The sequence below is a fragment of the Rhinolophus sinicus genome, chromosome 18 (genome assembly GCF_057876585.1).
Source record: "Rhinolophus sinicus isolate RSI-liver-muscle chromosome 18, RSI-T2T, whole genome shotgun sequence".
In the NCBI taxonomy this organism is placed as follows: domain Eukaryota; kingdom Metazoa; phylum Chordata; class Mammalia; order Chiroptera; family Rhinolophidae; genus Rhinolophus; species Rhinolophus sinicus.
Window position 1 is genome coordinate 74,658,604 of NC_142518.1, and position 13,464 is coordinate 74,672,067.

The following is a 13,464-nucleotide window of genomic DNA, read 5'->3' on the forward strand; positions in this document are numbered from 1 at the left end:
AATGAGATATTACCTCACCCTAGTCAGAATGGCTATCATCAACAAGACAAATAGTAACAAGTGTTGGAGAGGCTGTGGAGAAAAAGGAACCCTCATACACTGTTGGTGGGAATGCAGACTGGTGCAACCGTTATGGAAGGCAGTGTGGAGGTTCTTCAAAACATTACGAATAGAATTACCATATGACCCAGCAATCCCTCTCCTGGGTATCTACCGAAAAAATCTGAAAACATTTATACATAAAGAAACATGTGCTCCAATGTTCACTGCAGCTTTGTTTACAGTGGCCAAGACATGGAAACAACCAAAATGTCCTTTGATACATGAATGGATAAAGAAGTTGTGGTATATATACATAAATGGAATAGTATTTGGCGGTAAGGAAAGATGAAATGGGACCTTTTGTGAGAACATGGATGGATCTTGAGAGTATAATGCTAAGCAAAATAAGTCAGACAGAAAAAGCAGAGAACCGTATGATTTCACTGATATGTGGTATATAAACCAAAAACAACAAAAGAAGAAGACAAACAAATGAGAAACAAAAACTCATAGACAGAGACAATAGTTTAGTGGTTACCAGAGGGTAAGGGGGGAGGGGGTTGGTAGATGAGGATAAAGGGGATCAAATATATTGTGATGGAAGGAGAACTGAGTCTGGGTGGTGAACACACAGTGGGATTTATAGATGATGTAATACAGAATTGTACACCTGAAATCTATGTAACTTCACTAACAGTTGTTACCCCAATAAAGTTTAACTTGAAAAAAAAAGAAAATAATTCTGTTTTGGATGTGTTAAATCTGACGTCCATTTGGAACATTTAGGTGGAAATGTCAGTAGCAAGTTTCATATATAAGGCTGAAGCCTAAGGAGGAAGACGCTGATGTTGTGGAGTGTAAGTCATCAGCATACTAGCAGTAGTTAAACCATAGACGTGAATGATGTCACCCAGAAGAGTATGTGAGGAGAGAAAAACAGTGAATGAAGGACAGAACCCTGGACAATATCAATATCTAAGGAATAAGTAGAGACCAAAGAGAATATCAGACAATGGTAGAAAATGAAAGCCAGGTTGGAGTAGGCTGAGAAATTTAGAGTTCAGCATGTGCAGAAAGCAAGGGTACCACAACTCAGAGCTTTGTAGAAAATGTGAGAGAGCCACAGTCAGAGAGCAGAGATTGCTAAGAGAGCAAATGTAGAAGAAGCATTCAGTGAATAAGGAGCATGTCAGAAAAGCCAACTGATGGAAATTTTAGGGAGGGTTGTCAGGAATACCAAATGCTGCAGAGATAAGGCAGACTAAGACTGGGAAAAGAAGTGAGGGCTGAAACCAGATTGCCAAGGGACTAAAGAGGGAGTGGATACTGAAGAAATGGCACAGTGAGTGTTAATTGCTCCTTTTAGATATTTGGTAGGAAATGGATGATAAGGATGGGGGAAGAAAAGGAGCCTAGAAGAGCAAAGCAATTATAAAGAGGAGGTGAGTGGAGAGGGGAGCCAGAAGGCTAGTAGGTGAAATATCTGTGACATCAAGTGAGGTGTCTATCAAGATACCTGTGAATGTGGGAAGGTAGATGGAAAGCATTCAGTGAAAGAGAGTTCCTGAAGATATTCAAGCAATTGGGGAGGAATGTGTGAGAGAAATACATGAGGAGTGGAGACTTGAACTAATTAAATCAATTGTCCTAAATACAACATATGCATGGCGCTCTTGTGTCATAGTCAAATATGGAAATGTTGGCTTTAACAAGAAAGGTGGACTGAAAGGGCTTGGTACTTTGAACAAGGACTGCTGTCCATTGGGAAGAGAGTAAACTGGACTAGGCTTAAAAGAATTATGCAGTACTAGGCACCTGGATGATCCAGTTGCCAATAGACAGGGAAGAGTTACCCTCTCCCCCCTTTTCTAATCTTCCCTTGAGAAGCGCAGAAATGTCATCTCTTGGTTTAGCTGGTCATTGTTACCTGAATGCAGGCCTATTCGAATCTGGACTTCTGTCATGTGCCGCATGTTGAAGGTACCCACAGAGCTCAGGATATCTCGGGACATGTTTGCAATCTCAGCTGCATGTGAACTGCCATTCCTCTTTGAGAGGCCTGAGGCCACCATGTAAGCATCTCCAATAGTCTCCACCTAGGAATCGGGGGAAAGAATTAACAAGCAAATATTTTCCGTGTGTGTGTGTGTGTGTGTGTGTGTGTGTGTGTGTGTGTGTGTGTGTGTCACAGAGTTTAAAAGGTATGATGGCAGCCAAATGTTCTTCTTGTAAAGTGCGGAAAACAGAGAAAGATTTTCAGGGGTCACAGGTCTGGCTGCACATTAGAATCACTTCAGGAACTTTATTTCACAAAGACTGATATCTAGGTCCCACATGCATAGATTCTAAAAGAAGTGCAGCTACTTTGCAGGCTCCTGGCTGGTCCTAGAGAATTATTAGGCTCCAAGTAACTCCTGGAAGAGGGAAAAGGAGAGATTTCTTTCTGGGACTGTCTGTGAATGTCCATGGGGAGCACTCCATGAAAAGGTGCACATGGTGCTACACCCACAAAACATTTCCCTAGGTGATTTCAGGTGAATGAGCTGGGGCAGCCTTAAGGAAAATGTAGGAAAAGGGAACGGAAGGTGGAAGAGTTCATTCCTTCTGTTTTGCCTTGCTAATATGAGAAAGTCCGTTTTGTGGTGCCATTGGGTATGAGAATTGGGTGTTTCACCACCAGCTACCTCTTCTTATCCTAGTGCCTGCCTCTTAAGGGGCAGAAGTACTAACCCTAATTGTTTTATGCAGGGGCCAAATAGAGCTGGACACCTGAAAATAACGGCAAATCTGTATTCCTCACCTTCCCTACAGAAGTGTGCTCACTCTTAAGTGACTAGTAAGTTGGAGCTTTTCAAGTAAATCCAAAAGATAAGTAAGCTGAAAGGACTTCTGTGAAATCTGCCAGTCAGGCTCTGCTAGTGCAAATTTGGATCCAGTTAAAATCCATGTTCTCCTAGAGAACTGCATTCAAGAGTACAATGGTTGGGTGGTGGAAATGCGGTCCACATCTGTGACAGTGGAAACGTGGTCCATATCTGCGGCTGTGGAAACGCAGTCTGCATCTGCAGCGGTGGAAATGCGGCTGGCATCCGCAGATGCAGAGACGCGGGGGATCCCAGGACAGAACAGAGAACACAAAAGCCAGGAGGTGGGCTCTTTCCCTGCGTCCCAAAGCTGATCTATCCCGCCAATGGGACAGCATATACAGCATTTGAGGCAATAAACTCAGTGAGACCTCCAGTTGGGCCCTAGGCCGGACAAAGGACACAAACTCCATACCTGGGCCCCTTCCACTGCTCTTCCAATCCTACCGCCGCCCTTCCAGAGACTTAAACTGGCCCCAGAACTGAGGAGTAGTGTCAGGTTACAGAGGAGACTTAGTGCTCGGGCTCTGGGAAGACCAGTGTGCAGCTCTGACCCAGGGAAGAGTCAGGGAAGAGTGTGATTTTTGCTGGACTAGGAGAGAAGAGACTCCTCCACCCCAAGCCACCAACTTTTCTGGCCTGCGGGAAGAGTATGACATGGCTGGGCTCGGAGAGAGAGAAGACCCCTCCATCCCCAGCCCCCACCCTTTCTGGCCTGCATAGGGGAGGGCAATTACAACTGCGGAGACATACCCAGGGGTCAGCAGTAGGTGGCAGACGCAGCTCTGGGCTTTCAGCAGCTCAGAAATCTCTCGCCTGCCCCCCCCACACACACACACACAGACACACACATGAAGGAAGTTCCCTAAGACTCAGGAGAACTGGACACAGGGCTGGTGGTGCTACTCTCAGTGCACATAAGTGCAGGCAAGGGCAGAAACTGCACTGACATTGTAGAAACTATCACCCAGACCCCTCAGCCCCACGCATCTAAATCTGCAGTCCCAATGTCACTCTGGACAGCAGGCGACTGGCTCTGCCTGAACAATATACAAAGGACTCTTTGGTACAGCACAGGACAACCTGGAGATTACTTGGTGGGCTTAAGCCAAGACTGCTGCTGCTTATTTTTTTTCAGTTTTTTGTTTTTTCTTTTTTGTCTTTTGTTTTGTTTTGTTTTGTTTTGTGTTTATATCTTTGATATCTTTGCCTGTGTTGAGTGGGGGTTGTTGGTTGTTTTTACATGTGAATGTATTTGATTTTTTTCTTCGTTGTTGTTGTTGTTGTTGTCCTTGGTGATTTGCTTTCTTCTGAAATTGCCCTACCAGGGCCCAGCTGAAGAGGCACAAGATTCAACACACCCAAAGGCCAACTCCAGACCAAACCAGAGTACTACCGGGTTTGACCTACAAGTGACACACCCAGAGGGAATTCTCTACAGGCACGAGAACCCATAGAGGCCAAACCACCATAGAGGTCAATCCTCACGCAAGAGAACACCCTGCAGTGGGCAGAGCCAAGTCTCACAACTAGTCAGCCTGGGAGTTAACCCCACCTAGTCACAAGCGAAAAGCAATTAAAGATCTTCTTTAACAGGACAATATATACAACGCAACAGTCACCTTTGGAGCACACGCAGAGGAGAAGAACGAAGTAGTGCAAGTCAAATATAAAGGTCACATACTACATAAGATAACCCAGCAAGAACTAAGAACTCTAGGGGATCTACCTAATACATCGAAGCAAACACAGAGAGTCAGCCAGAATGGGGAAACAAAGGAACATGTCCCAAATAATAGAACAAAAGAAACCTCCAGAAATGGAACCAAATGAAACAGAGGTAACCAACTTATCAGAGACCGAGTTCAGAACACTAATGACAAGAAGGTTTAAGATGTTTAGAGACGACATAAAGAAGGACAGAGAAATCATAATGAACAACCAGTTAGAAATAAAGACCACAATTACTGAAAAAAAGAACCCACTTGGAGGAATTAACAGCAGGCTAGATGAAGCAGAGGATCGAATCAGCGACTTAGAAGACAAGTTAGCAGAGATCACCCAAACAGAACAACAGAAAGAAAAAAGAGTAAAAAACAATGAAGATGGTTTAAGAGACCTCTGGGATAACATAAAGCAAAACAACATGTGCATCATAGGAATACCAGAAGGTGAAGAGAGGGAGCAAGGGATTGAGAACATATTTGAAGTAATAATGTCCGAAAACTTTCCTAACCTGATGAAGGAAACCAACATACAAGCCCAGGAAGTGCAGAGAGTTCCAACCAGGATAAACACAAACAGGTCCACACCAAGACACATTATAGTTAAAATGGCAAAGGTTAAAGACAGAGAGAATCCTAAAAACAGCAAGAGAAAGACAGAGGGTTGGTTACATACAAGGGAACTCCCATAATACCATCAAATGACTTTTCTACAGAAACATTGAAGGCCAGGAGGGACTGGCAGGAGATACTCAAAGTGATGGGAAACAAAGGTCTACAACCTAGATTGCTTTAACTAGCAAGGCTATCATTTAAAGTTGATAGAGAGATAAAGAGCTTCCCAGAAAAGAATAAGCTAAAGGAATTTATTACCACCAAGCCAGCATTGCAAGAAATACTAAATGGACTTCTGTAAATAGACGAAAGATGAAAACAATCTAACTACAAATTTAGAAATGACAATAACTATGTACCCATCAATAATCACTTTAAATGTAAATGGATTAAATGCTCCAATCAAGAGACATAGGGTGGCTGAGTGGATAAGAAAGCAAGACCCTTGTATATGCTGTATACAAGAGACTCACCTCAGATCAAAAGACACACACAGGCTGAAAGTGAAGGGTTGGAGTAAGATATTTCATGCAAATGGAAATGAGAAAAATGCTGGAGTTGCAATACTTATATCTGACAAAATAGACTTTAAAACGAAGAACATATTAAAAGACAAAGATGGGCACTATAGAATGATAAAGAATCGATCTGACAAGAGGACATAACCCTAGTAAACATCTATGCACCCAACATAGGAGCAGCTAAATATGTAAAACAGATATTGACTGACATAAAGACAGGGATCAACAGTAACACTATCAGAGTAGGGATTCAACACACCCCTGACAACAAGGGACAGGTCTTCCAGACAGAAAATCCATATGGAAACAACTGCCTTCCTTAAATGACACATTGGACCACTTGGATTTAATCGATATTTTCAGAGCATTTCACCCCAAAACTGCAGAATACACGTTCTTCTCAAGAGCACATGAAACATTTTCCAAGATAGACCATATTTTAGGCCACAAAACAAGTCTTGATAAATTTAAGAAAATTGAAATCATACCAATTGTCTTCTCTGACCACACTGCTATGAAATTAGAAATGAACTACAGGAAAAAAAATAGAAGACACACAAATTCATGGAAGCTGAATAACATGTTACTAAATAATGAATGGGTCAAGCGGAGATCAAGGAAGAAATCAAAAGTTATCTCGAGACAAACGAAAATGAAAATACGATGACACAAAATCTATGGGATATCGTGAAAGCAGTCCTAAGAGGGAAATTCATAGCATTGCAGGCCTACCTAAAGAAACAAGAAACATCACTAATCAACAGTTTATCTTCACACTTAAGGGATCTGGAAAAAGAACAGCAAAATAAGTCCAAAGGGAGTACAAGCACGGAGATAATAAAGATCAGAGAGGAAATAAATGAAACAGAAACCAGAAAAACAATACAAAAGATCAATGAATCCAAGATTGGTTCTTAGAGAAGATAAACAAAATGACAAACCTTTAGCCCGACTCATTAAAAAAAAGAGAGAGGACCGAAATTAATAAAATCAGACATGAAAGAGGAGAAGTGACAATAGATACTGCAGAAATAGAAAAAAAATTTAAGGAACTATTATGAGCAACTATATGCCAACAAATTTGACAATCTGGAAGAAATGGACAAATTTTCTAGAGGCTTACAACCCTCCAAAGCTAACTCAAGAAGAAACAGATAACCTGAATAGACTGCTTACCACCAGGGAAATTGAATCAGTAATCAACAATCTCCCAACAAACAAAAGCCCTGGACCAGATGGCTTTACAGGTGAATTTTACAATACGTTCAAAAAAGAATTATCACCTATTTTCCTCAAGCTCTTCCAAAAATTCCAGAAGAAGTGAAGATTCCCAAACACTTTTTATGAAGCCACTATCACCCTGATCCCAAAATCAGACAAAGACACCACAAAAAAAGAAAAGTACAGACCGATATCTCTAATGAACATAGATGCAAAAATTCTCAACAAAATATTAGCGAACAGAATTCAGCAATACATTAAAAAGATCATACACCATGATCAAGTGGGATTCATCTCTGGTATGCAAGTGTGGTTCAACATCCGCAAATCAATTAATGTGATACACCACATTCACAAAATGAAAAATAAAAATCACATGATCATATCAATAGATGCAGAAAAAGCATTTGATAAAATCCAGCAGCCATTTATGATAAAAACCCTTAAGAAAGTGGGAATAGAGGGATCATATCTCAACATAATAAAGGCCATATATGATAAACCCACAGCTAACATCATACTCAATGTTAAAAGCTAAAACCATTCCCCTTAAGATCAGGAGCAAGGCAAGGTTGCCCACTTTCTCCACTTCTATTCAACATAGTGCTAGAAGTTCTAGCCACAGCAATCAGACAAGAAAAAGAAATAAAAGGCATCCAAATCGGTAAGGAGGAAGTAAAATTGTCATTATATGCAGATGATATGATACTATATAGAGAGAACCCTAAAGACTCCACCAAGAAACTATTAGAGCTGATAGATGAATTTAGTAAAGTAGCAGGATACAAAATTAATATTCAGAAATCAGTTGCGTTTTTATATACCAATAATAAAACATCAGAAGGAGATATTAAAAAAGCAATCCCATTTACAATTGCTTCAAAGACTATAAAATACTTGGGAATAAATTTAACCAAAGAAGTAAAAGATCTGTACTCAGAAAATTATAAGACACTTTAGAAAGAAATGAAAGAAGATACAAATAGATGGAAACACATACCATGTTCATGGATAGGAAGAATTAATATAGTTAAAATGTCCATACTGCCTAAGGCAATATACATATTCAACGCAATTCCTATCAAATTACCAACGACGTTTTTCACAGAAATAGAACATATAATCCTAAAATTTATATGGAACCATAAAAGACCCCAGAGAGCCTCAGCAATCTTGAGAAATAAGAACAAAGTGGGAGGTATAAAAATACCTGATATCAAATTATACTACAAGGCTACAGTAATCAAAACAGCATGGTACTGGCATAAAAATAGACACATAGATCAATGGAACACAATAGAGAGTCCAGAAATAAATCTATGCCTATATGACCATTTAATGTACGACAATGGAAGCAAGAATGTACGGTGGGTTAAAGATAGTCTATTCAATCAATGGTGCTGGGAGACCTGGACAGACACATGCAAAAAAATGAAGCTGGACCACCTCCTTACACCACATACAAAAATAAATTCAAAATGGCTTAAAGACTTAAATGTAAGATCGGAAACCATAAAATTCCTAGAAGAAAATATAGGAAGAAACTTCACAGACATTACCTGGAGTAAGATTTTTACTGATATATCTCCTCGCACAAGGGAAGTAAGAGAAAAAATAAACATGTGAGATTACATCAAACTAAAAAGTTTTTTCACAGCAAAGGAAACCATCAGTAAAACAAAATGGGACCCTACTGAATGGGAAAAGATATTTGCCAACGATATATCTGATAAGGGGTTAATATCACAAATTTATAAAAAACTCAACTCAACTCCAAAAAAACAAACAACCCAATTAAAAAATGGGCAGAGGACATGAAGAGACATTTTTCTAAAAAGGACATACCGATGGCAAACAGACATATGAAAAAATGCTCAAACTCACTAACCATCAGAGAAATGCAAATAAAAACCACAATGAGATACCACCTCACCCCAGTCAAAATGGCTATCATCAATAAATCAACAAACAACAAGTGCTGGCGTGGATGTGGAGAAAAGGGAATGCTTGTGCACTGTTGGTGGGATTGCAGATTGGTGTTGTCACTATGGAAAACAGTATGGAGATATCTCAACAATCTGAAAATGGAACTACCTTATGATCCAGCAATTCCACTCCTAGGTATCTATCCGGAGAAATCCAAAACTCTAATTCAAAAATCTTTATGCACTCCTATGTTTATTGCAGCACTATACGCAATAGCCAAGACTTGGAAACAACTGAAATGCCCATCGGTAGATGACTGGATTAAGAAACTGTGGGACATTTATACAATAGAGTATTATGCAGCCATAAAGAAGAAAGAAATCTTACCATTTGCAACAACATGGATGGACCTAGAGAACATTATGTTAAGTGAAATAAGTCAGACAGAGAAAGACAAATACCATGTGATCTCACTTATATGTGGAATCTAAGAAAAGAATACGTGAATGAACTAATCAGAAACAGTTTTGTAGACATAGAGGAAAAACTGAGGGTTGCTAGATGGGAGGGTGGGTGGGGATAAGGGGAAGGTGAGGTGATTAGAAAACAGTCAGTAACCACAAGATGGCCACGGGTTTTTTTGTTTGTTTGTTTTTTGTTTTTTTGTTTTTAAAGATGCAAAGCAGCTGTAAGTCTCATTTATTGTTGGTGGGAGTGCAAATTGTACAGCCAATCTAGAAAACAGTTTATCATTATCATTTTTTTTTTTGGCGGTAAGAAAAGATGATATAGGAACATTTATGACAACATGGATGGATCTTGAGAGAAAAAAAGGGGTTTTGAAAATTAATTTGGGGAATGTAATCAATAATGTTGTAAAGATGTTTTAGGGTATCCGATGGACACTTGTCTCATTAGGGAGACCACCTCAGGGCTGATGTAGATGCCTGATCACTGCACTGTACCCCTGAAGCTGAACAATAATGAATGCCAACTATAATTATATATATATATATATATATATATATATATATATATATATATATATATATATGTATATATATATATGTATGTATATATGTATGTATATACTTACAAGAAGCAGAGTACAGCATTAGGAATAGAGACAGTGGAAATGTAATGGCTGTGTGCGATGTCAGAGGGTTAGTGGATGGGGGAGGGGGGTTCACACAATGTGAGGGATATAAAACATAAATGTCTAAGTGTCACTTTGTTTTGTGCACCTGAAACTAATAAAAAAAGAAATAAAAAATACGAGTACAATGGTTAAGAGCATGAAACTCTGAATTTATGCTTCCTTGGTTAAAATCCCTGATGCACCATTTGTAAACTGAGCAAGTCACGTAACCTCTCTGTGCTTCAGTATCCTTCTCTGTAAAATAGGGATAATGACAGTACCGACCTCATAGAGTTTTGTAAGGACCAAAAACGTAATACATGTCAAAGCTCTTAAGACCTTCCTGGTGGATGATAAATGAAAGCTATGAAATCATCATCATCATCAAAGTTGTCATTGTCCTCATCACCAAACTGCTGTCTTGAAATGAACCATGGGGCTGTGGTTAGGACTCAGCTCCAGAGAAAGGTTAGTAATCAGCAAGAGGCCCCGCATCATGATTTCCTATACAGCCAATAACAATGATTATTTGCACTTATGGGACTTTGTAGCTCAGTATGGTTCCATCCAGGTCCTCCCTTGCCTGGCACACTTTTTTTTATTTTTTATTAAATTTATCGAGGTGACAATTGTTAGTAAAATTACATAGATTTCAGGTGTACAATTCTGTATTACATCATCTATAAATCCCATTGCTGGCACACTTTTAAAAAAGGATCCTTGCTCCCAAATAAGCATGCCTGCCTGCACAGAGGAAGGCAATGGATACCATGCAAATGCTTTATGGGAGGGAGAAACTCATTGGCTGGCCATTATCAGAGATCAGTGGTTGAAACTTCAGCTGTCAGTCAATCACCTGGGAGTCCCCAAGGACATGGATGAGAAGATTAGAAGGGAAGGGAGCATGGGCACTGCCTGGCCTTGGTGTAAGACTGCTGTGGGGAATTGTGGGTTGCATAAGCCAGCATAAGGATAGAGAAAGGGAAGAGGAGGTATAAGAAGGGGTCTGGTTGAGATGAGGTTGTGGAAGGAGAATTGAAACTGAAAATAAATCACTAACTTCATAATTCTGCAGTAGTCTTCTCACTTCCATTTCAGATTATCAAGTACGAGGGGAAGTGATTCCAATTTACAGGTAAAGAAAATGAAAACACAAACAGGTTTGGTGAGTTACTGCTGGCTCAATTTTTATTTCCTGTTCACTGTGTATGCTTTTTATAAACATGACTAAAAATTAAATTCCATTTTTTGATTCATATAGTTCTGCTCTGTCCTGGAAACAGCCCACTATCTCCCTACTGCATCCATGAAGTACCAAAATACCTTATGGTCTCATCCTTAATACCCCCAGCAATTGTCTGAATGAACAGTATCATCTGGGTTGATTAAACCAGTGGCTGTGTTACTGCCCATGCTGAATCATCTTGGATTTTACTTTCAACTGGATTAGTTTTCAGCGGTTTGTTTTTCTCTTTAGCCTGCTTGAGTTCAACGAGTTGAGACAGGTAGTCTGATTCCATGGTTTTTTCCTCCTCCTTGGTCTCCATGTGTGCTTCTTGATTAGTTTGCCGCTCCTACTGATTGACAGGTATGATGTCTATTTCTGAGACCTATTTAGGTGGCTTGGTCTAACCCTGAGGCTCTCTACCTGACCTGAAAGGGCCCTGTCTAGTCTGAGATAAACACACTACCCTGTGTGTAATTTAAGACTTGGAACATTACTGACTACTATGAAAGATCCACTGAATGGAGCTACTCATTCTCCAGCTCTACCTTGGTTCCTGGGAGAGAGGAGCTGTCTAAAGTTTGGGATGCCTGGGGTATCCATCAATTAGATAAGTATCCCTGTTGCAGACAACATGCAAATGTCCCTGCACAGCTATGAAAATTTTAGCAATTTTCTGCCTAGGGACAAGATAACACATAAAACCAAGGGCAAGGAAGCATGACACCAAAATGAGTGAATGTTGTGATCTGTTCTCTACTCATGTTCTGCAATCTTTGGCAGGAAGAATGGACACTGACAGGCTGGAGGGGTAGGGAAAGGTGGGAGCAGAGGATTGCAACCTCACAATGAACCACTTCCCCAGACTTCAGACCAATCGGCATGTTTTTAGTCACCCTGTAGCAATTCCAAAAAACCTCAGGTCGAATAGCTCATTGACATGTGTAAGGCTAGAGTTCCCTCCTGTATAAAAATGGTACCTAAAGCAGGAAATCAAATTTTAACACCAAATATTAGATCTCCGAACTTTGTCAAGATGAACTCTGTTTCAGTTACCAACTATGGACAAAACACCAACTCTTCGTCTGTATCCCCTTCAGTGCCTAGCATCACACTGCCTACACTGTGGGTAGTCAGGCACTGAAGCGCAATAACACTTTTGGAGCCAACCACTTCTTAGTTCCAGTTCTATAAAACAGCTCAAAAGAAATCTTACCAGCAACCTCTCGCTTAGTTGAGACTGTTACTTTGTAAAGTGTGAAATTATATGCATTCTATCTGGCTTTCATTTCCAATGGGACACCAAAGGAAGCTTCAAAATTTACTATTTAAATTTTAATTTCTATATAATAACATTCAATAAAGTTGCACCCTTCAATTTTGAAGTACACATAGATAAGCTTCATAAACAAATTTCTCTCTGAAATATATTTCTCTGCTAAGTAACTTACTTTGTAGACATCGTGACTGCCAATGATGGCATCAAAGAGTGTGTACAGGTCACTGAGAAGATCAACCACCTCAGTGGGTTCATTCATGGATGAGATGGTGGTGAAGCCCACAACATCACTGAAATACAAGGTGACCAAGTCAAAACCCTCAGGTTCGACCGTGCAGCCCTTTTTGAAAGATTCAGCAACTGATCTGAACAGCAGACATAGCTACTCCTCAGAGGATACAGGCTTCGCTCCATGCCACACACACATCTGCTAGAATGCAATTTCTCCAAAAGCCACTGCCAAGTAAATGATGAGGAAGAAAATGTCACGTGGTTGAAAATATTATTTCATTTATTCTACAAATATATATTGAGTGCTTACAATGTGTGAGGCACTGTGCTAGGTTGCTGGAATACAGCACTGAACAGACAGCCCTGGTTGTGCCTTTGTGTAGTTTTTTCAGCTCTCTATCCTTCCTCAGCCCCTACCCCACCATGCCCTCGGGGATTGTTCCCTGGTAGTTGCCTTTACAAGAGACTAATTTCCCCAATTATTTCCTAAAAGATCATGTTACAACAGTGTAAGGTGCCTTGGAAAATTTGGAAATTGTAGTAACAGATAAGGCTCTCAATTAAGGGAGGAAAAACCTGAAAAACCAACCCCTGCTACTTTCCTCTAGGAGCTCAAGGAACTGCCTTGTTTTAATCGGTCAACTTCCAAGCAAAGTCATGTAATGACACATAGAAAAA

General features: G+C 40.0%; 1 protein-coding gene across 1 annotated transcript in view; it reads right to left on the reverse strand.

Moving 5' to 3' along the window:
* GUCY2F (guanylate cyclase 2F, retinal) overlaps positions 1-13,464 on the reverse strand; it is a 119,298-nt gene that overhangs the window by 19,393 nt on the left and 86,441 nt on the right. Inside the window, 2 exon segments of the mRNA XM_088794759.1 lie at positions 1,970-2,138; positions 12,728-12,920. Of these exon segments, the coding sequence (XP_088650885.1) occupies positions 1,970-2,138; positions 12,728-12,920 (362 nt within the window).